The sequence below is a fragment of the Suillus plorans genome (genome assembly GCF_016647745.1).
Source record: "Suillus plorans strain S12 chromosome Unknown HD556scaffold_55, whole genome shotgun sequence".
In the NCBI taxonomy this organism is placed as follows: domain Eukaryota; kingdom Fungi; phylum Basidiomycota; class Agaricomycetes; order Boletales; family Suillaceae; genus Suillus; species Suillus plorans.
Window position 1 is genome coordinate 77,583 of NW_024537439.1, and position 22,124 is coordinate 99,706.

Consider the following 22,124-nt stretch of genomic DNA (forward strand, 5'->3'; position numbering starts at 1 on the left):
CTCGATCCGTTATCTAAACCAGGGCCATTTCAATAAGATGTTATCCGAATTAGCGGTTCCCTCATGCCACTTCCGGATCTTTAGCCTTGGTCGTCAAAATCTCTCAACGCTATGCTGATTTCGTTCTCATTTGAGATTCAGAAACCCTGCCGAAACCGGGTCTCAGATATATATAAGGGTTCCTTCAAGCCCTCCTCTTATCACTACCCCCCCCTAGTACGCAGTGCCACTGCCCTAATTCTCGTGAAGTCATGCGCACTTCAAGACTATCAGTCTCTCGTGAACGCGATGGAACGACCCTCACTCCTCAGAGGAAACACCGTAAATTACTCAAGGATGGCTCCAGTGAGGTCTGGCCAGAAGAGATAGAGAGAATATTCGTTCAAGGTTAGTTTAGTCCTCTACCATCATCTCTTCCTCACCCTCTCACACCCTACTCAGGTCTTCGAGAATACTGGGAATCACCTTGGGCAACTTACTCTCGTGGCAGAAGTCGTTGGAGAAACCAATTCTTGGTCGAGTACCTCCAGCGCGCTGGAATAGACCGTTCCAAGAAGCAAGTTGCAAGCCACATACAGGTACTTCGTAATATGTGGAAAGGAGAACATGGTCAGAAAACTTCATCGAGCGTCTATTGATTCCTTCTTAACCTGTCGTCTAGAATACCACTTGGTCGCTGGTGGCGAGGAATTACTCCTTGATACCGGTCTCCCTACGTCAGTCAAAGCAGAGGAGTCACCCGACTCCCATATGATGGCATCCATGTTCCTCGATGACCACTCCCCAGCATCAGACCGTCCCGGTCGTCCGGTGTCTCGTACGTCTCGCCATACTCTCCCTCGTGCAAGTCCCGCCATAATGGGTTCAAAGACCGAACCCATAATGCCGCCATATCCGAATCCCCGGATACCAACGGCCGACGACGGATGCCGTCGCGTACGGTCAATGTCCACTTCTGCTAGCGCTGACCAACGGCGACTTTCGCCATTGGCATCTTCCCTCTCCCCTGATATATCGGTCCGGCCAACAGCATCGCAATCGTGCCCACATGTACCATGTACTGCCACACGTGCGGACTTCGACTTTCACCGTGGCTATGAACGGCAAAATCAATCCGTGCTCACCGCTGACCAAATGTCGCCGGACCTCCTTCTTTCGAATTCTCCCCGGATTCAGAACTCATCAACACTGTTCTCTTGCACACTTCGTCCTCCATTATTGACAGGATTGTCGCTTTGGGCAGAGGGCATGCATCCCGCCACGGTGTCGGTGGATGCTCTTTCTTCGCAAACACAGCCGACGGACTTGAACGCTTCGGTTGTGGCGCTACGTGTCAAGCTCCGCCTCCCTCCAATAGAGGCTCCATACTCCCCAGCCCTCCACGGCTTTCAAGGGTCGATTACATGCGACGCTCCACGTACCTCCAGTATTAGGTGCTCCACAGCTGTTTTCGTCAGAAACCAGTGTGTCTCTCGGGAAAGCAGTTATTGTTCCGTAATAGCTGCGGATGCTACCGGACCTGAAATACTGGATCACATCACCCTACTCTTGCCCGATTCCCAGCTCAGTCGAAGTCGGTGGATAGATCCTGGTGAGTACCTGCGTTCAGACACGCTGCCTCATGTTAACAACGCGACAACAGATATGCAAACATGCATCATACAGAAAATTGTGGTTGATGAACAAGTCATAGCAGCCATTTATTACGATCTCGACAGAAGGCAGTGTGAAAATTTGCCGTCTGTGGAGCTCATTGGATTCCAAAAATACACCGGCCACGCTGACACCACTCTGGTCCCAAATACCAGCGGCGCCTTCGTACCAAACTACACTTATGCACCTGGACACAGCATACCTCGTACCATCCATGCCACTCCAACGTCTCTGTCTCATGCACTCATTCCTCCTAGTACGGATTCTTCCCGGGCTATTCCTTTTCATGAATCGCCTTACGTGATGTCTTCATGAACTTAATGAACCCAATATTTATTTATCACCGCACGCTTTTCGTTCGAACTTTTTGTTGTATCAAACTTGCGGCGGAAGCCATTCATGGACCATGTTAATTTGGACGGACGGTCAGCTCTTAATCTGCTTTGGTTAAATTTAAACATGTATCTTCCATCATTTGTTGCATGCTATTGTAGATACCGTGTACGACTTACTGCGCACCATAATATGTATGAAATTTTACGTGTTGTTACGATCTTGTATAATTGGACAAACTGCGCGCGGCGTCTCGCACTCGACTATCGTAATGGTGCTGTTGCAGCAGGGACAGTTCCCAGAAACACGTCCCAAACGGATGGCACAACTGAGGGTCGTCCACTTCAGGGCGGTATACACCATCAACTCGCCTATCTTCAGTCGACAATAACGCTTCGAGTTTCGGATCCTTGGCGACCAAACTTTCCACAAATTCTAGAGCCCGGAGGGCGGCACTCGGGGGCCAGTTGAGTGACGCAATCAACAAGCGTTTACTAAACGCTGCCGATCTCCAATGTATTGCCGTATTTCCCGAACTTCGCGGAGAAAATACGATATTCAGGGCTCGGAAGAGCATGTCAGCAGTTGATGGAGGTTTTGAGTTGCCGAAGTTTGAGACAAACGCACTCGGCGGAGGCGCGTCGACTTGCATCGATATGCTGACCGGCAGGATGATGGCATACAAATGATTGATGAAGTCGGTAAGGTCGATATTGAGCGCTTCACCTGAAATACGGCATTGAGAACGTTGGAATAATTGTTTGTAATGGATGACGACGAACCTTGTCCTGAGAGGAGCTCAAACGCGGTTACGATACACAGTAAGCGGTGCTGAATGTCGGTAGTGGCGTCAACACGAAATGATTCTGAGTCAGCGCTGGGGTCCTCCTCCGGGGCATCGCGGAGAATAAGATCCTTCAGGACCTGCATCAGATCTTTGAAGAAGTCGATATTGATAAGATGAGCAAATTTGGAAATGCCTCGCAAGGCCGCCGGCAGAAGGGATGTCGGACGGGGATGCTTGAGTATCCGGAAATACAAAACGAATAGAAGTTTCAGGGTCTCAGTGTGCTACACCGGAACCGTTAGTCGAGTTTTTAAATACAAGTTACGAAACTCACTGTATTTGCTCGTTCCTCTTTGTCAACTTCTGCTTCTGCGTCCCGCATTTCCCGTTCGATTTCCTTCCGTTCTTTTAGGACTTTTTGCGCCTTCTTACTAAGATGGGGTTGTTCGGTCGGTTTGCCCTTAGCTCGTCGGGCTGCAGCCTTGCCTTTCGACTGCATGTGTTTGTCTACCTTGGAGTCTGACGCGCGGATATTGAGTTCTGTCTTGAGGCGAAGATGCAGAAGACACGTAAGTACTTCAGGGTGCACATTAAAGTGCCTTTCTTTAGTCATACGGTTTAGAAGCTGGACGGCTTCTAGGGAGGGGGCACCAGTTTGATCCTGGCGGAAGATACTGATCAATGTGTTCATGCAAAGATCAGAAGCCTGGTATGTCAATCAATTGTCAAGTGGAGCGCATACGGCATGTGTTAGTTTAACTACTTACCTCATCCCACGACTTCTTGCTCAAGCGCGCCACAATGCATGTTATCAAGTTGGTTCTAAAATTGAAGTGGGTGACCTCAGTGGCTAGAGTGCACATACATTTAAGCGCAACCTCTGCTAGTTCGCTTTTGGCTGTATGAAAGTCCATCAGTAAACCACTATCAATAAACCACTATCAGAACATGCGTCACCTTTGAGTTCAGCTTCAAGCGAGCGGAGGTAATTTTGATACACTAGCACAAAACCCTGCTCCCATTCTCGGGTACGGGCTACCATCTGGCTAACTTTTTCTGTCTTTTCTTTTTCGGTCAACGCTCGTATCCGGTAGCCCGGTATTATGTCCTTGAAAACCGCAAACTGTGAAAGTATAGCTAGCTTCCGGATGATGATATGGTTTAGAACCGGTTCTGGGTGAGAAGGAGACGTAATTTTCTCCAGAGAGAAAGTATGAAGGCGGCGAAGTAACCCTAACTGTCATATATGTCGAGCAGACATGTTGGCGAGATAGTGAAGTACGCACGCTATTTTCTGGCTCTGCAATTATTTCCTGGCAGATGGAGGCGATCTGGTCTTTAGCACCCTGTATCCGAGCTGTTCGTGATTTGTTTCCAACAACGTCGATGACAGCAGGACGGCCAAAACGTGCACCGGTCGCGACATCATCTATTCTATTTACTTCAACGGGTATTTCTTGCTCCTCCGCGGATTCGTCGGTGGCACTGTCTTCTTCGTCTGACGATGGAGGAGCTGCAATTTTCATGCCTGTTGAATGGATTCGCCCATCCGCTGATTTGATTGGCAGCCCTTGAATGTGGCGGTCTATCTTTGACTCGCGTGATTCTTGAACTTTCCGAGGAACACGTTCATAAGACATCTCGGCGTCGGAATCTAGATCATCTTCACTGGACAAATCTTGTTCGCTATCATTGACAGAAGACTGGGAAATCGTGTCCGCTTCATCTTCAATACCAGAGCTCCATGCTTCCTCGTCCTCATCATGAGAGTCGATTGACGGCAAGTCATCGTCCACGTTTGGTTTGCGGGCTGGCTTGTTCAATCGTTTCAGACGCTCAGTCTCCTTCTTGCTCCTACAAAGACGTCATCGGAATTTAAACACCGTGTAAGAGATGACATACGTTGATATGCCTTTTCGATCAAGTGTATTTAAGAATCCAGCACCATCTCCAAACTCCTCGAGGAGACCAGCATCCTCTTCGGAGAGATCGCCATCTTCGGTATCCGCGTCATCGTGGTTTCCGGGCACCTCGATATAGCCTTTGTCCGCGGCTCGCCCCTTGCCTTTCTTTGATTGTGTTGTACCGGTCCTTGGTTTGCTGTTCGCCTGAACCTTTCGCTTTTTTGAGGGTGCCTGTCGGAACTATCAGCTATGATTACATAGTAAAAATTTGTACAAAGACGTACTTTAGCAGCGGGAGCCGTTCGCTTTTTACCCTTTAATGCCATGAAGTTCCGCTGGTCTCTGGACGATTTCGCTGAAGCAGTTTGCAGACCTGATCGAAAATACCGTTTACCCCAAAAAGGAAACAGAGACTCGAATGTGACGCCAATGCGACACTGCCACTGACGCGTTCTGCAGCAGCCTTTCCCGGCGGCAACTTTCTGGCGTGCGGTAGCAAGAACTTGACCACCGACTGATTATTCCTATCAAGTACCGTGATACTATATTGTGCGATGGACGGTCGAGTCACTCCACCACCCGTTCACCATGTCCTCAGGCCACACCATATTGATCTCATAGCAATGCTATTGTTGATTTTCAAGGAATACGAACTTCAGAAGACTTTGCCGAAAGACTTTTTGCTCTATATGTATCGAGTTCTCTTGATGGAAACGTCTGAGGTGGGTCTGTGATTTCCCCTGGAAAGTTTACGATCAGTAATGTCTGTCTCAGGTCATTGAACATAGGTCCCATCAGCATATGCTGGCGATGGTCAAAGTCGCGCCGAATGCAGATACGCCCGTTGTCCAGGGACTCATAGGCGCTCTGGAGAATGTGGTCGGTTCACAAGTGATACTGCTTTTGGCCCTCTCTCATTGGATATGCGATCATAGGCAACCCAGCTACGAGCGCTTGATCAACTAACTAACTTCTTCCTCAGTACGTCTTTGGGCTGATTTATCTTTCAGTAATGAATAATTTACAGGCACACCATCAATATTCGTTGAAAAAAGTGATGATCAAGTGAGCCAAAGTCATTCCTGGTCGATAGGTAACTGATAGTCTCCAGCCTGCTGTTCTGGTACGCAGTTGTTCACTCCTGTAGCACTATAGCTTAGAAGGTTGGCCATAGCGTCGATCATCCATGTTCGGTTTTTTTGTGCGCAGATGCTTCGTCAGTTTCATCAAGCTATCATTCTATGGCGTCATACAGCTTCAAAAAGACTACCAGGCGTGGGTCAATGGATCCAGCCACGCAGGTTATGGGCCAATAGAGAAGGACATGCTGACTTCTGATATCTGGCTATTCAAGACGTCAAGTGACTTGAAATCTTGGGCGCGACCTGAACCATTTGAAGCGTAAGCAATCCCTTCTCTTTCTGGCAGACTTGAATTATCCATTAATCATTGGACAACAGGTGGGAAAAAGGTCTCGCGACGGGAGATGATATCATAGGTCCCGAGAACTTGCGTAGATATTTTGAACAGCATTTTCATGAACACAACGATTCGTGCGTAGTATTTGCTCAACTTTCTGCGCCCTACCTCACTGAGTATCTTGCAGGGGTGTTCGACAGCATGCATTGCTGAATCTAGTACGCATGCACTATACTCGAAAGGAATATCCTGCTGCCAGCAAGGTATCCTTGATATCATTTCTCATCCTTCACAGCTCTCAGTGTCCACATACAGTTACTTCGGGAAGCCATTGCAGTTGCTAGAACAAGCGGAGATCGTATAACACTACAGCATTGTATCAGGTAATTTATCTCCTCTTTTTAACTGTGGAATGTTTGATTTCCGATATAGCATGCTTCATCGCTTGCCATCCCTGAACGAAACTCCAGTCTTAAATGAGATTCAGCCTGACTTGCATCCGTTGGAGGTGTTGTTTGACGTGACAAAACTACTTAATCCGCAATACGTGAGTGATAGCTCATGATATTGCATGATTCTATCTCTAATGCCTCGCATAGGGACAACCGCTGACCTTATGCTTTGAGAAATTGACCGAGGCTATTGCCCTACACAATCACTGGGTAGACACCAAGCAAGCAATGCCTCATGACGCAGACATATGCAGTCACAATGCAATGCAAGCTGTACTATGGCAAACGTTAGGTGAGGTTATCTAGAGCTAGCATGACCGCAAAACTGACATTTACAGGATGCTACGACCTTGCCGATGTCGAGGAATCGTTCGTGTTGTCAATAACGAGGGCTGAAAGAGACGACCCAAACCGTCTGAAGACGCTCATCAATCGCTCCTATAGGGTATGTCTCCGATTGAGAACTATTGATAAGGTGTTGATATGTTCTCTTGAAGCGCGCCAGAAATGGATTGTACTCAGAGGCTTTGGCACTGCTACTGCATCCGGAGACGTGGCGTGGCCTTTCATTAGACGCATACCACCAGTGGGCGGAAGCCGTCTGGCATATACTGGCCCTGAGGACAAGTCGTCGGTACGTTAGGCTCCTCTCATACTTTATTTGCCCAGTTGACGGTGACCGATGGCAGTGGACAACGACGTTTCTTTGATGACTTCCTCTTACCCCGAAGGCCTTCGTCATCAACCTTCGTCTCGAAGGAATATTTCTTTGATGAAAGCTCGACGTCACTTCCTGCCCTAAACATGGAATTACATGAAGTGATGAATGCTCGAGTGGGTTGGTTTTTCACATTCTCAGGCTCTTGCTGATTGATTACCAGCGACGCGGACAAGCAGTGGCTGCGATCCAACCGCTTCTGCAAGCTCTTTGGCAAGCTGAATTTCAGGGCAGATTTCCGTTGTACAGATTAGGCATAACACTCCTCGCCGATGTTGGCTTGGAATTCGGAATGTCAGAACATTGTCAACAGTTGATTCTAGGGATTATGCCACAAGTGAGTCCTGTCGCACCATGAACCATAGGAAATACTGAGAGATCTTTGACAACAGATATTGTCCGGCCAGGAAATGGAGCACCGAGCTTTTGCAAACCACACCCTTGCAAGGTGCATGATTGCATCCACGGATTCATCAAGTATGACATTTTCAAGCGCTTTCGTGCCTAGTACTTACATCCTCGTAGAGGCAGGCCTTCGAAATGCACTGCCATGTCTACTTATGGCAGAAGCTGACTATATGTCCATGTCTATGCTAGAAGCTACTTCAGAAGTGCAGCAGCTACTCGTGGTTGTCTATCATAATCTTGGTATGACAGCTGAAGAGGAGGGAGCTTTTGAACGGTATATGCAGTCTATAAAGCTGGCTCAAGCTTTCGAAGAAAATCCTGCTGATCCGGAGGCTACAAGGGTATGGGATACAGTTACAGAGATTGGGAAATCATTGGCCTCTAGATAAGACTGATACATCAAATATCATATGCGCGTTTTTGTCACGTACATGTGAATTGTCACGCCGCCTGTCACAAAATGTGACCCAATGGAGCGCGTTTCGGCAGTGGTTTAACCAACATTATTATTACTCTCCCCTCGTCAACTTTCACATGGACGGGCCTCCACCTCAGGAGGAAGATTTTTCTTCCCTTCCAATATCAGAGAGGCTTAATCACAAAAACTGGAAAGCCCGTGTAAGCGGATACGAATCATTGATCAAGACTTTCCAAACCACCGCATCCGACACCGACCCCGCATTTAAGCCCTACATCAACAGTCCTGATCTTCTTAAGAAGATCGCCACAGATTCCAATGCTGTGGCACAAGAGAAAGGTGTAGAGTGTCTTGTGGCACTAGTCAAGTTTGCTGGAGAGTCTACCGCAAAGACCAGGGAGGCTGTCGTACCGGCCTTAGTTGACAAGTGTCTTGGGTCTGCGAGGGCCGGTACAAAGAACCAAGCAATAGAACTTATTCTTCAATACGTGGAAGTTGAGAATTCTGCCGCTGGTGTTGTGGTACGTGCAGTGTCCGCCTTCTCTTGATACCGTTTTAACACATATCTCATTCATTCAGGCGGATATAATACCCGGTCTTTCTGCAAAACAGCCAAAGGCTGTCACTGGATGTGTATTTGCTTTGAAAGAAGTCGTTCGGTAAGCTGTCTGCACCTCCGTCCTACACTCTGGACCTCTGTTTCCGAGCGATCTGACTGTTATTTCTGTGCAGGACTTTCGGAACTCAAGTGACTCCTCCGGCCCCCGTGTTAAAAGCATTGCCAAAAATATTCGCGCATGCCGACAAGAATGTCCGTGCAGAAGGCACGCAACTCGCTCATACATTATATCAGTACATCGGTCCAGCGATCGACCCTTGGTTATCGGAGCTTAAGCCAGTGCAGGTCAAAGAATTACAGGAGGCATTTGAAGGGATGGAAAGTGCAGGGAAGGGTAAAGGAACTTTGAAGTCCGAAAGGCTCACGCGAGAGCACCAGCGCGAGGCAGAGATGGCAGGTGATGCGGCTGATGATGGTGAAGTTGAAGCAGGCGGACAACCAGAAGGTCAGAATATCGTCAATAATTATAGATGCGACGTTCATCTCCCACTTTCCAGAACTGGATCTTCCCGATCCTCGCACTCTGGTAGAACCAGTTAACATTGTTGCAAAGCTCCCCTCCAACATGCAAGCTAACCTCACGTCTTCAAAATGGAAAGAAAGAAAGGAAGTATTGGACGAGCTGCTTACACTTGTAAATGCCACCCCTCGCATCCAGGACGCCCCTGAGCTGGCAGAACTAGCGAAGTCACTTGCTGCATGCATCTCGAAAGATGCAAACATTAATTGTGTTATGACTGCCGCTCACGTTATAGAGGGCCTTGCAAAGGGCGTGATGTCTCCGTTCGGCAGGCTCAGGGAGACGATCATTCCTTTGATGCTAGAGCGCTTGAAAGAACGGAAAGCAAATGTTACGGATGCAATCGGAGCTGCACTAGATGCTGTTTTCGCAACGGTATGTGGTTTTGAATGGATTCCCCATATTTGGTTGATGAGTTCTGCAGGCGACCTTACCAGATATGATACCTGATCTGATACCAGCTCTAGGAAATAAGAACCCACAAATAAAGGAAGGGACTCTCAAGTTTCTCGCTCGCTCGCTATCGACTTCAACGACGCCGGTGCAAACTGGCCAGATAAAGACGCTAACTGATCCGCTCGCTGTTTTGCTCGAGGACGGTTTTGAGGGCGCACGCAGTGAAGCTGCTACCTGCTTAGGTATTCTCATGAAGATGGTTGGCGAGCGTCCGCTTAATGCTCTGATGGATGGGCTCGCCGATATTCGCAAGGCGAAGGTGAAAGAAGCATACGAGAAAGCTGTGGTAAAATGTAAAGCTGGCGCTCCAAAGGCTCCCGCTGCTGCGAAAGAACCTCCAAAGAAAAAAGTCCCGCCTTCCAAGAAAGCAGAGGTCACTGCTCCCCCTAAAGCGGAGGCGACCGATGCACCAATGATAGACGAAGAACCTCCAAAGAAGCCGGTTGGGAAACCGCCTGCCAGGCTTATGGTTCGTATTTTCTTCATCCTGAGGATATTATTAACATTTGACCATCACATCAGAAGAAAGCCCCGCCGACTTCTGAGGCACCGGAAGCAAGTTCCTCAGCTGGAGGTCCTCCGGTCAAGGCTGTTCCTGCCGTCAAGAAGCTTGCTCCCACCGCTGCTGCGAAACCCTCGAAGCCTGCTGCTCCCGCTGCGCCTGGTACTCTTGACGGTTTCAAATATAAACATACTCCTGAGGATGCTGAGGGTCTTGCGGCCGAGTTAATACCAGCAGCTATCATGGAAGGCTTGGGAGATGCCAATTGGAAAGCCAGGCTTGCTGCATGCGAAGAAATGCAGACCTGGATAGAAGGTGTTGTTGAAGATGTTGATGCCGAGGTCGTTATCCGAGCTATAGCGAAGAAAGGATGGTCCGAAAAGAATTTCCAGGTTCGTCGATCTGGCCTCAGAAATAGGTTCACATCATGTGATCATTTTTTAGGTATCAGCAAAACTGTACGGTGTCCTGACCATTCTTGCTGAGCGCTGTCCATCATTCGGAAGGTCGTGTGTCGCACTGTCGACAAGTCATCTTTCTGAGAAGTTGGGCGACATGAAGCTTAAAAAATCAGCTGGTGATGCATTGACAGCTTTTGCAGAGAAAACATCTCTACAGTTTGTACTCAACCAAGGCACGTTTATGCTCCTTTTTGCGGACCTATCTTATGATGATCTTCGAGTATAGCATACGATCCACTTGGCAAGCAGAAGGCCCCAAAAGTCCTTGCAGACGCACTTGGATGGATCGATACCTCTATTGTTGAATTTGGCATTGCTGGCATTTCCCTTCGTCCTCTCATTGACTTTTTGAAGACTGCTCTGAAGAATTCTAATGCGGCTGTAAGGACAAGTGCTACAAAGACCCTCGTCTCTGTCAAGTTATTCGCAGGATCTAGTAAGAGTGTTGTCATCTTTGAAATTGAAACCTCTAACACAACCCTTAGGTATCAAGGACTTCCTGGAGGACCTGAATGCTCAACTTTTAGTGACCATTCAAGGCGAATTTGACAAGGTCGAGGGTACGCCAGCGCCAGAGCCAAGTCGTACTTCTGTTGACATTGCGGTCTTGGCACCTGCGACTGGTGGAGGAGCTGCTAAAGGGTTTGACCCTTTGGACGACCTCTTTCCAAGAGTGGAGATTGACGGGCTGCTCAAGGGCACCACCATTCTTGCTGATACTAAGAGTGACGCTTGGAAAGCTAGGAAGGAGGCTCTGGAGACGCTCCAAGCACTTTTGGACCAAGGAGCAAACAAGCGCCTGAAACCCACTATAGGTAAGGATCTCCTGATCAAGGTTGATAGTACTCATACTGATGCCCTTTTCAGGCGAAATTGCACAAATTCTTAAGGCCCGAGTGCTGGACACCAATAAAGCTGTCCAAAGTCTTGCACTCGACATAGTCGCTCGTATCGCCACTGGCATGGGCAAACCCTTTGAAAAGCAAAACAAGCTTTTCGTAGTCCCAGTGGCCACAGTTCTTTCTGATCAGAAGGCACCAATTCGCGCGGCTGCAATCCAGACTTTGACCGCAATGGCAACCGCAAGTGAAGGACTGGATTCTATGGTCCATTTTTTGGGAACAGCCCTAGAAGCAGTAAACCCAACTCAACGAGCCTCCCTACTTGGGTGGATAGCCGACTATCTCAAAGATCATCCCCCTACCTCGTCGTTGGACCTGAGTAGTTGGGCTGCTACCGTGGTCTCCTGCCTTGATGATCGGAGCGCTGATGTTAGGAAGGGCGCGCAAGCCCTTCTGCCTCACCTGATCGCCTTTGTCGGCTTCGACAAAGTCATGCAACACACCAACTCGTTAAAGCCAGCGTCGAGGAAGACTGCTGTTCCAATTATTCAAGCTGCTCGAGATAGTGCGGCTCCACCACCCATCACTGCACTTGGGGCAACAACACCAGCAAACGCTTCTACTTCGAAAGCTGCCTCCTCAGTACCCGCAAGTTTATCACCAAGTTCCCCTCCACCATCTCCGGCTCCCTCCACAGTGGCTAGCAAACTCACGGGTGTCCGACGGAAATTGCCACAAGGGACAAACTCCCGACCGGACTCTCAAGCGGATTCATTGGACGAACCTGCCACGTCTCGCCTTCCGGGGAAGTTGGGAGTCGGTGGCCTCAAGCGCGCGGGAGCGTCAAGTATTGCTACCAAGGGTTCCGTGGTACCTCCTCCGGCTATGGTTTCTGCTCTTCCATTCTCCAGTATGAATATGGAGGCTAAGCGTACGAGATTAGCCAAGGATGCTCAGCGGTGGATTAACGAAGGTGGAACTACCAGGAAGGATCTAGCCGATCTCCTCCAGCACCAAATGGAGCCACACGCATCCAAGGATCTCATCGCTCAGTTATTCAGTCACGACCACAACGCTGTTAACGATCATGTCTCAGGACTGACTACGATGCACAATTTCTTTTCTGCCGCGGAGTCTGGAGACGACAAATTTGGAGTCCCTCCTGACGATCTCAGAGCCGTCGCTTTAGCTTGCAGCGATCTCGCTCTGAAATATGTTTCTATCAAAGCTCATGAACCTCAATCCAACTTAAGTGCCAAAGGCCTAGAAGTGGCTGAAGCTGTTCTTGCGTTCCTACGCAGTGTTGACGCTCAAATAGATGACTCAGAGGCTTTGTGCTTCCTTCCGACATTGATCAACAAGGTACGGAATTGATGATTATAGTATATTTGGTTCTAACGTACACTTCCGCTAGCTCGGTGATGCTCGTGAACCAGTGCGGGCCCGTGTGCAGCAAATCATTCAAATGATGCCAAAGGTGTATGCATTCAGCCGAGTGTTTGACCTACTGCTGGAGCATGGCTTGAAATCTAAAGTGGCAAAGACCCGACAGGGTGCCCTGGATGAAATAAGCAGTCTCCTGAAGCGCAACGGTATGTCTGCATGTAATCAGCCCAGCAAGGCCTTCCCTGTCCTGGGTTCTATGATCGCAGATAAAGACTCCGCTGTGCGGAAGTCTGCTCTATCTGCTCTGAGGTAAGGTTTGTTTGTTGTCGTTGTCTTGAACATTGATAGACGAGATGCAGTGAGGTATACTCCTTGATTGGAGAGAAAGTCTGGTCGCTTGTGGGACCATTGTCAGCCAAAGATAAGACACAACTTGAAGAGCGTCTACGCCGCGTCGCAGGGCCCAGTACCCCAGGCAAGCCGGTGCCGCAGACACCCGCGCATCCTGCACAAATATCTCGTCTGACAGGTACTGGCGTGCGTTCAGATTCGCCGACCTCACCACGACCAGCAAGTCCAGCTGTCTCGGGTATTTCCCGCTTTGCTAGACCTGGTTCCCCTGCCAGGACCCCGCGGTCTGCCTCTCCAGCTCCTTCCCAAATTGCCAGACCCTCTTCTCCAATGCGACCGAAACTCCCAGGTATCACCGTTCCATCGGCTATGGTAGGCACTTCAAATCTTGCCGCGCCATCCTCTCCTTTGGGCCTGCGCCCGAAGAGCATGTTACCATCGCGTCTCGGACCTCCTAAGCCTCGTCCGAACTTTGGATTATCCTCGAATGTGGCCACGCGTTCAGAAGAGCCTTCAGAACTGCCGTACGCCATCAACGCTAATGGCCACTCACACAACAAAGCTCCATCTATGCCCTCTACAGAGTCTGTGGAGACTCTGGTAGATAGCGCCCACACATATGACGATGCTCCTGCGTTCGATACTCCCGACGACATCACAATTACAATCTCCAGCATATTAAGCAGCGATCCGGCTCGCAGCGTAGATGCTCTCAAGAAAATCCAAAGGATCCTGGTCACAAAGCCAGAAGACGGGCACGCATCTCCGGAGTATCGTGAATTGGCGGAACATACCGAAGGTCTTATAGAAACTATCACACTTCAAATGGCGCATGTCTTCGAACGTCCCGAAGATCTTGTGTCTGATGAAAACTTCAGATTGGCGAAGCACCTTATTCAGACACTCAACACGTTCTGTGACCACATCTTCCTGGCTGAGTCGCTAACCATTGACATTCTCACCCCTCTATTAGAGGAGCTTACAATGAGATTATTGGAGACTGATGAGAGTCACGTCACCAAGGTTAAGGATCTGTCGCGATTTATCAACATGATCATCTTGAGGTTGTTTGCCACAGGACGCAGGATGTCCATATTTCGGTGCGTGTTTTTGTCACCCGTGATGTTGCTTTTCTGATTCCTGACACACTGCATTAGTTCCCTGTTTTCCCTGCTTTTGCAAATCGTAAAGCCGTTCCCGAGCAATGGAACACTTTCAGACTCCAAAGAGGCTCGTGTCGCTGAGCTTGTCTTGAAATGTGTTTGGAAGCTAGCTCGAAACATTCCTCAAGATCTGAAGGAACAAAAACTCGATCCGGTCGAGCTTTTACCTGCGGTCGAGCACTTTTTACAGTCAGTACCTCCAAATGAATGGAGAGCCAGAGCCACGAACAAGGTCCCGTGCGGGGATATGCCATTGAGAACCATCAAAGTTATCATTCAGCATGTCGTTGGTATGTGAAGTCTCACGGAAGTAAGATCTGGACTAACCGAGTCTTAGCGCATTATGGCGACGAAGTTTATGACTTCCTTTCCGCATCCTTCGACGACCCATCAGCAACTATAGTATACCCCTACGTTTACCGCATTCTCAACTCCTCCTCTCGAGCAGCAACAGACATCCCAACGCGGTCGAATAACAGTCCATCAGAGTCCATTTCACGCCCATACTCAGCAGCTTCCAGTCGGCCCATATCGCCTACAGGCTCTTCTGCCAATCAACAGCAGTCTTCCCCCAGTCATCGAACAAGCCCGAGTGTCTCTTCGCACAACGGCTTCTCGCCACCAGTAGAAGAGCCAGATCCGGAAGCACAATTGATCACTATCATAAATCACATCTCCAGTGAGACCACAGGAGCGATGCACAAGGAGGGTATCACTGAGCTGCACCAGTTCTTGAAGAATTACCCACACAAGCGTCCTCGCGTTGAGAAGCTGTTAGAGACAACTGGGCCTGCATTTCGCAAGTACATCAACCGCGCACTTGCGAGTCGGGCGGCCGAGGATATGGAACGAACCGCAGCAGTCGCAAGTACACTGTCGAGTATGTTTCCTCATTTTAGTCTCGAGTTTCACGCTTATGATGTCCATTAGAATTGGAATCGAATGGCCACGAATCACCCATTCCTACTTCCCCTGCTCCAAGCCGAGGGGAAATGTCACCTCAATCTGCACACCATACATCCGATCCGCCAGGAGAGGATCGGTTGCATCAGCTGCACGGCATATTCCATTATAATCGTGCAAGCACAACGAGCAATGGATCTTCGCAAAGTGCTGCAAGACCTCGGATATCGGAGAGCTGACTTGAACCAGACTGATCGATGGATTCCTTCAACATCTCACTCTTTCTTTGTTTCTGCAATTCGATCATTTACGACTCTTCAAAGACCCTTTTTAATCAGGATGCACAATTTTTGTGGAATGTCAAGTATGTTTATTTCGAGTCATGCCTCGGAAAATGTATCATCATCCGCGGAGCTATTCTGCTAACACAGGTAAAAATATGCGTCGTAGGACCTTGTGACTTGTACACATACCTTTGCTGGATCTACTTTTGCGTGTTCATACCCTTCCCCTTCCGTTTATCGTTGACATTAAAACCACAGACTATGATACGTGCCAATTTCCGCCATTGGGGAGGTCAAGACATGATTTCGAAGTTCTGGGATAGCGAGCGGATCAGATCCGATCCTGGCGATTTGGTGGCCCGTATATCCCCCTCTCCGGATTGTGATGTGAATGATACATGGTCGTGCATGTGCTCTCGCTTGTTACCGCAGATCTTCCCAGAGATGAGCTGGTGAGAGGCTCGACGTTGTGAGCAACGGTGTGATCCGAGTTTAATGTAATGTGCACAATATCGATATCATGAGCACGTCATCAGATGCATCATTCATGACGAATAACTGAAGTAATAGTAGTGGCCATAGCTACGTGGACGATTCTATTTGCACATGTTGTGACACCCCAAAAATTGAGCCCCACTAGTACTCAGCTTAATATTAATCCCCTGAAGCGCGACGAACGCCAAGACTACGCCTTTCTCTTTATACCATCATACATTGCACAACTAGTCACTAACTAACTTTCATAAAGCCTATTCTTAATGCCTTCAGCAATCACGTATGAAGCTGCGCTGTTATTTTGGCGCATTGTCACGCAGATATTCTTCAGAGAGATACGACCTCGGGGTGCCTTTAACATTCCTCATAAGGGCCCCCTCATTTTTGTCGGCGCTCCTCATTCCAATCAAGTGAATTGTTATTATTCATCTTTGGCAAACTCCGCTGACCGTTCCTCTATGTAGTTCCTTGACCCTCTCCTTCTCACCTTAGAGGTTTATCGCGAGACACACCGCCATGTCCAGTTTTTAACTGCTGCTAAGAGTCTGCAACGGAAGGCAGTAGGGTTTTTTGCCCGCCTCATGGATAGTAGTACGTTCATTGCGTCATATTTCCCACTCCTTACTGACTTTTGTACAGTCCCTGTTTCTCGAGCTTCAGACGAGGCCAAACCAGGAACTGGATTAGTATACCTCTCTCCGGATGATCCTTGTTTAGTCCTCGGGGAAGGTACTAAGTTCAAAACTGAGTTTACCCCGAAAATGCAAATCATGCTTCCAAAGTCAGTCAACTCAGCGGTTGCCGAGGTCGTCGAAGTCATTTCAGATACGGAGTTGCGCGTCAAGAAAGAATTTGGAGGGGACAGTGGCAAAGGAACAACTCGCATTCGGGAGGCAATTGCTGCAGGTGGAGAAAATGGGAATAAGGGTTTAGCGTTCAAGGTTCTGCCATTCATCAACCAGCAAGAAATGTATCGTGGTGTATATCAGAAATTAAAGGAAGGAGGGTGCATTGGCATATTTCCCGAAGGCAAGCCCACTACTCAGTAATTTCATTGCAGCGTTTCGTTACATTGTTGACCCCTTAGGTGGAAGTCACGACAGAACAGATCTACTCCCTCTCAAAGCTGGTGTCTCCATCATGGCGTTAGGTGCTATGGCCAATGATCCAACTGTGCAAGTGAAGATTGTACCTGTTGGTCTATCATATTTCCATGCCCATCGCTTCCGTTCTCGTGCTGTTGTGGAATTCGGAACTGCTCTCGATGTACCTGCTGAGCTAGTTGAGATGTTTAAAGAAGGTGGTAACAAAAAGCGTGAAGCCGTGGCGAAGTTCTTGGACCTTATCTATGATGGGCTGAAGACAGTGACGATTCGTGCTCCAGATTATGACACACTTATGGTGCGTCCCTGGCGTCATTTACTTGAGTAAGCAAGAACTGAAGCCGATGCAGCTTATTCAAGCCGTCCGCCGGTTATACAAGACACCGGGGCAATATCTCACATTGGGACAAGTAGTCGAACTGAATAGGCGCTTTTTGAAAGGCTACACACACTTCAAAGATGAGCCCCGGGTACAGAAACTTAGGACAGACGTTTTGAAGTACAATCGTTTGATTCGTGATCTGGGAATTCGTGATCACCAAGTACGTCTACTGGCGACCCCCATTTTGTGCACCAACTCACGTTTTCCACAAGGTCCCACGAGCACAGAAGGCGAGCTGGAAAACGCTTGGCTTACTTGTCTATCGCCTCGTGCTCCTGATAATCTGGACGTCGTTAGCTTTGCCAGGAGTCATACTTAATGGGCCCATGTTTATCTTGGCATCAATTATTTCACGTCAAAAAGCTAAAGGTATGCATCTACACTTATTATGTATCTGATTAATTACTCAAACCACCAATTTCCCTTCAGAGGCACTGGCTGCATCAGTAGTCAAAGTGGCCGGTCGCGATGTGCTCGCAACGTGGAAGATTCTCATTTCGCTTGGTATCGCTCCAGTCATGTATGCTTTCTATGCTGTAGTTGCGACAATAGTCGCCGTGAAAGCCAACGCTTCTCTAGCCACGAGGATATGGACTCCCTTTCTGGTGATTTTGGCTTTGCCGTTCATGAATTACGCTGCCCTGAAGTTTGGCGAGGCTGGTATGGACGTACTGAAGTGAGGTTTTAGACGACCCGCTCCTAAATTATGCACTGACGCAGTTCGATTTCCGTATAGATCTTTGCGGCCCTTGATAGTGGCGTTGATCCCCGGTCAACAGCGGTCCTTCGACAAAGTGAAAGCCATGAGGGTTCGACTATCTAATGAAGTTGCCGATGTCATAAATGAGTTTGGCCCAAAGATTTATGATGATTTCGATCAGGCAAGTACATGGCAACCTGATTGATGCCTAGTGTTGACCACCTGATCAGTTCCGTATTCTGGTCCCTGCGAGCGCACCTCCTTCAACGGGTAATCCCGGGATGTGGCGGCGAAAGAGTAGCGTGGGGCAAGTTGATGCTCAAGGAAATTTGCTGATTCATCCCATGGTGAGTATTCACAGGTTTCTATGGTCGCACCCTCATGACCGCTGCACAGACATGGATCGATGAGCGGCTTTTCGGATGGAGCCGTAGCGCTAAATGTGGATCCAGTGCGTGGGGAGGAAGCACACCAACTCAGGACAGCAGCAGACCGGCGACACCTGACCTCTCAGATGGCGAAGACCATGGAGATTATGACCATGCCGTCAGCTATATATCCGCATATGAGGATGCTTCGAGACACAAGGTGCGAAGTCGGCAGGGATCATACGCAGATCTCCAGCGACTTCGGATGACCGCTACTACTCAGCCAAGCGCTTCTTCGAGTTCAAGCGGTATCCCTCTTGATGGCTCCCAGTCTCTGCATATGCGACAGGGCTCACGGCGACGAAAGCATAGCTTATCTGCCCTCGTTCCGGTCGAGCGTATTGGGTCCGCAGATCGGCAAGAGACATTTGAAGATGTGACGACGAGCTTGAACAAAGAAGCAAGCAGATAATCCTCGAGTGCTTAACTTCTCGATAATGTGACTATGGTAGAGGACTGTCCAAATTGCATGTTATGTGTGAAGTATTACATTGCGATTGCCAAAGCGTATTGGAAGCCTATTCCAGGTATAGCTGTTCATATACGTATCTGTTCCAGAGCAACGAGGATAGCGAACATAGCAGATGAGAGAACGGTGACCGAGCGTCGGGGGAATTAGGAAGGGAGGCCTTTGATCTCGATGTAGGCGTTTTGGCGAAGCATTACTTTGGAGAACTCCATGCCGCACCCAGTACAACTGTAGCAAAAACAAATAAATTGAGCTTCATCAGTGTTGGCAATGGAAAGACGCACTTGAGGTATTCAGCGTGGTTGAAAAACTGGGACATGTGATGATGGAAAATTGAGATAACCTTGCGACGGCTGTCAACGTCACCCACCTGTATGTGTGTACAGCCTCCTTGGCGAGCCTTGTATGAACCGAGAGCTTCGCCACCTAAATCCATACATCTAATTTCCCTCTAAAAATGCACATTACAATGGCGTCGCTAAAAGAAAGAAATGAAAGTGTGGCCCACCGTCCTACTCGAATAGCCATTCATAGCGCTGGAATATCTCAATCAGCCCTTGCGCACGATTATTTCATTCGAGTACACCAACTGACGGGATGTACTTTGTGATCACGTATATCGGGTTCCCTCGGGTTGAACCACATTTCTCGACGAAAAGATAGGGTTCAGTGTCAGTGTCATTGTCCGACATATAGACAGGCGCTCAGTGGATTGACAAGGGTGATAGATCTTGTAGGTGGAGGTGGGAAAGTAAGGAATGTGAGGAGATACCCACACCACGAACGTGTTCTCCGCCCTTTCCACTATTACCAAGGGTCAGTGTCAGCGGATGTAATTGCGGGGATATTGAAAGACGAAACGATATTTTTGCATAAGGGGAAACGAGGAAAGATAAGGGTACACATGTCACATCCATAAATGTCCGATTTCATTCAGTCGATCTCGATGCTTCGATGTGCCTTGCCGCTGAAGGGAATATTTTGGGGCGGAGTGTGACGGAAGAAAACTGACCAGAACATGTAAGTATATCTATCCTTGAATGTAAGCAATGATAATGACAAGTTGTTACTACAAATCCGTGCTCCCCGCAGTCAAAACTTCTACACCAGTCTCTGTGATACTGAAACATCGATGAGCAATGTTTCAGATAAGTTGGTTTCATGTAACGCTCACAGTAAGGTTTCTTCAAATTGAGCGCTACGTTTCCCATCCACTGTGGTAGCAGTCCAGTTGTCGGGCCAATGGTGTGTGTCCCAATGGGAACCTAGATTGATCATCTTATTGCAACCGTACATGAGGTTCGGCTCCGGGGAGCAAATAGAGTGAGCATGAGGCAGCTTACCGGCTCTATTGTAAAGCACTAGATTCGATGAAGTTAGTAGCTAAAAAAATTTCGTCGCTAGCTGCCTTACCATTCCTGGTTTCATGGTACCAATTGCTTTGTTCTTTGCGTAGTGTGGAATATTAGGCGCCCCGTGGAATAAGTCATTAATGCCGTGACCTGTGTACGTCCGTACGACAGCACATCCGTTAGCACGTGCAATCGGCTCGCTAGGATCAACGTAAGCGTGAGTTAAACGGTACCGAAGGGAAAAACTAACATAACTTTGCCGATGTCACGGAACAATGCACCCGGTTTGCATATCTTAATCGCCTCATCGAGACATTGTCGAGTGGTTTGAATCAATTTCTTAGAGTCTTCGTCTATCTCACCGACGGGGTATGTGGCATTCAAGTCGGCATGAAATCCTGACCTTCACCTTCAAACATGGGATAAAATAAAAACACATTGTTTCCACTTACCATCGTAGTAGAGTGATATGTCTGTTAGAACATTAGAACATACCCAACAGATAGCATAGCGGAACGCACCGAGATTGATGATGTCACCTTCTTGCAATTTCCTGCGATCAGGGATGCCATGACATATAATTTCATTGATGGAGCTGATGCAATATCAAGGACAAATCAGAAGACAAGCTTGAGACAATCTTACGTGCAGAGGGATTTCGGGAAATTACGATAGTTTAAGGGTGACGGATATGCGTTACGGTCGATCGTAGCTTGGTGAACGACAGCATCTATCTCATCAGTAGTCACACCTGGCCGTACCATCGCTGCTGCAATATCCAGCACTTCTCGGCCAAGCTTGAGAAAAATGAGTATGATGTCAGGTTCATCATAACCGAAGCCTTACCCTGCACGCAAACTTCATCTTCTCAATTTCCTCCGAGTTCAATAAACGTGGGGGTTGGCCCGCTCGCTTTAACTCTGTGGTCGGTACTCCTGTAGGTGGGAGTGGAAATTGGTTATTGTCATGTTCAAATTGCATGCTACGTTGCTGAGAAGGCGCAAGATCCTACCATCTTCGTGTGTTGCGTAGTCAGGACGTGGAATATGTTCCGGAACTTCACGCTTTGGAGAGAGGGGGTATACGGGTCTTAGAGTACCCGTGAAATCGAAGTTTGCGAAAGGATGGTAAGTGCCGTCTGTATCACATCAGCTGACTCGCGACTGGCGAATATCTCTATCGACGGACCTTGTGATGGATTAGCTGCAGTAGCCGGGGAACGTACAAGATCGTGGATGATTTTGTGGGTTTTCTGGTAGATGTGGAGGGAATTAAAAGTACATGAGGTGCGAGCGGTGCCTGGGTTTACATCGTACTTACCCCTGTCAAAAGTGTGGCGTTTCAATGCTTCCACACAGATTGATATCGTGATCGACTCACAGTTGCCTTTGAAGCACTCCTGTCCGCAGAAAAAAGAACCACGAATACCCAGCCTCGACGAAGTTCAGCGCTGACAGCAGGATGCAACATGGTGTGTGACATACTTATTGCACGTGGGGCATTCGAGCCGTGATGGCGGGTTTCCATGTGGACAATTGGAGCTCTGACAGAGTACCGTGGCTGAACTCATCTTCCCTTGTCAGGTAGAACGGTAGATACAATGAGATAAAATTTTG

General features: G+C 48.4%; 5 protein-coding genes across 5 annotated transcripts; 3 read left to right on the forward strand and 2 right to left on the reverse strand.

Moving 5' to 3' along the window:
- Window positions 1-51: 51 nt before the first annotated feature.
- Window positions 52-1,968, forward strand: HD556DRAFT_1274734 (uncharacterized protein; the record flags this gene model as incomplete). The annotated part of the gene is made up of 4 exons (XM_041299217.1): window positions 52-387; window positions 442-609; window positions 662-1,591; window positions 1,643-1,968. The coding sequence occupies exons 1-4, from the start codon at window positions 252-254 to the stop codon at window positions 1,966-1,968; spliced, it is 1,560 nt and encodes a 519-aa protein (XP_041156838.1). The 5' UTR covers window positions 52-251.
- Window positions 1,969-2,200: 232 nt separating this feature from the next.
- On the reverse strand, window positions 2,201-5,003 carry HD556DRAFT_1243242 (CBF/Mak21 family-domain-containing protein; the record flags this gene model as incomplete). Its single annotated transcript, XM_041298355.1, has 8 exons — window positions 2,201-2,712; window positions 2,769-3,057; window positions 3,108-3,479; window positions 3,541-3,671; window positions 3,731-4,010; window positions 4,033-4,627; window positions 4,676-4,908; window positions 4,962-5,003. The coding sequence occupies 8 exons, from the start codon at window positions 5,001-5,003 to the stop codon at window positions 2,201-2,203; spliced, it is 2,454 nt and encodes an 817-aa protein (XP_041156839.1).
- A 228-nt stretch (window positions 5,004-5,231) lies between these two features.
- HD556DRAFT_1243288 (armadillo-type protein) lies at window positions 5,232-15,534 on the forward strand (the record flags this gene model as incomplete). The annotated part of the gene is made up of 24 exons (XM_041298358.1): window positions 5,232-5,399; window positions 5,852-6,078; window positions 6,138-6,230; window positions 6,529-6,643; window positions 6,696-6,840; window positions 6,887-6,993; window positions 7,046-7,186; window positions 7,430-7,603; window positions 7,659-8,015; window positions 8,164-8,613; window positions 8,672-8,751; window positions 8,825-9,156; window positions 9,209-9,606; window positions 9,656-10,160; window positions 10,244-10,581; window positions 10,634-10,827; window positions 10,872-11,086; window positions 11,136-11,465; window positions 11,518-12,854; window positions 12,907-13,187; window positions 13,238-14,329; window positions 14,387-14,682; window positions 14,730-15,272; window positions 15,323-15,534. The coding sequence occupies 24 exons, from the start codon at window positions 5,232-5,234 to the stop codon at window positions 15,532-15,534; spliced, it is 8,130 nt and encodes a 2,709-aa protein (XP_041156840.1).
- An 803-nt stretch (window positions 15,535-16,337) lies between these two features.
- HD556DRAFT_1433551 (uncharacterized protein) lies at window positions 16,338-18,999 on the forward strand (the record flags this gene model as incomplete). Its single annotated transcript, XM_041305234.1, is given in 12 exon segments — window positions 16,338-16,484; window positions 16,539-16,665; window positions 16,714-17,103; window positions 17,162-17,475; window positions 17,528-17,719; window positions 17,772-17,928; window positions 17,989-18,235; window positions 18,296-18,444; window positions 18,490-18,493; window positions 18,513-18,606; window positions 18,656-18,935; window positions 18,959-18,999. 12 exon segments carry the CDS (start codon window positions 16,338-16,340, stop codon window positions 18,997-18,999), a joined length of 2,142 nt encoding a protein of 713 aa, XP_041156841.1.
- Window positions 19,000-20,225: 1,226 nt separating this feature from the next.
- On the reverse strand, window positions 20,226-22,078 carry HD556DRAFT_1243275 (methionine aminopeptidase; the record flags this gene model as incomplete). The annotated part of the gene is made up of 12 exons (XM_041298356.1): window positions 20,226-20,277; window positions 20,331-20,434; window positions 20,500-20,517; window positions 20,570-20,708; window positions 20,759-20,906; window positions 20,961-20,981; window positions 21,030-21,103; window positions 21,154-21,305; window positions 21,355-21,443; window positions 21,521-21,646; window positions 21,790-21,941; window positions 21,993-22,078. 12 exons carry the CDS (start codon window positions 22,076-22,078, stop codon window positions 20,226-20,228), a joined length of 1,161 nt encoding a protein of 386 aa, XP_041156842.1.
- Between the last annotated feature and the right edge of the window lie 46 nt (window positions 22,079-22,124).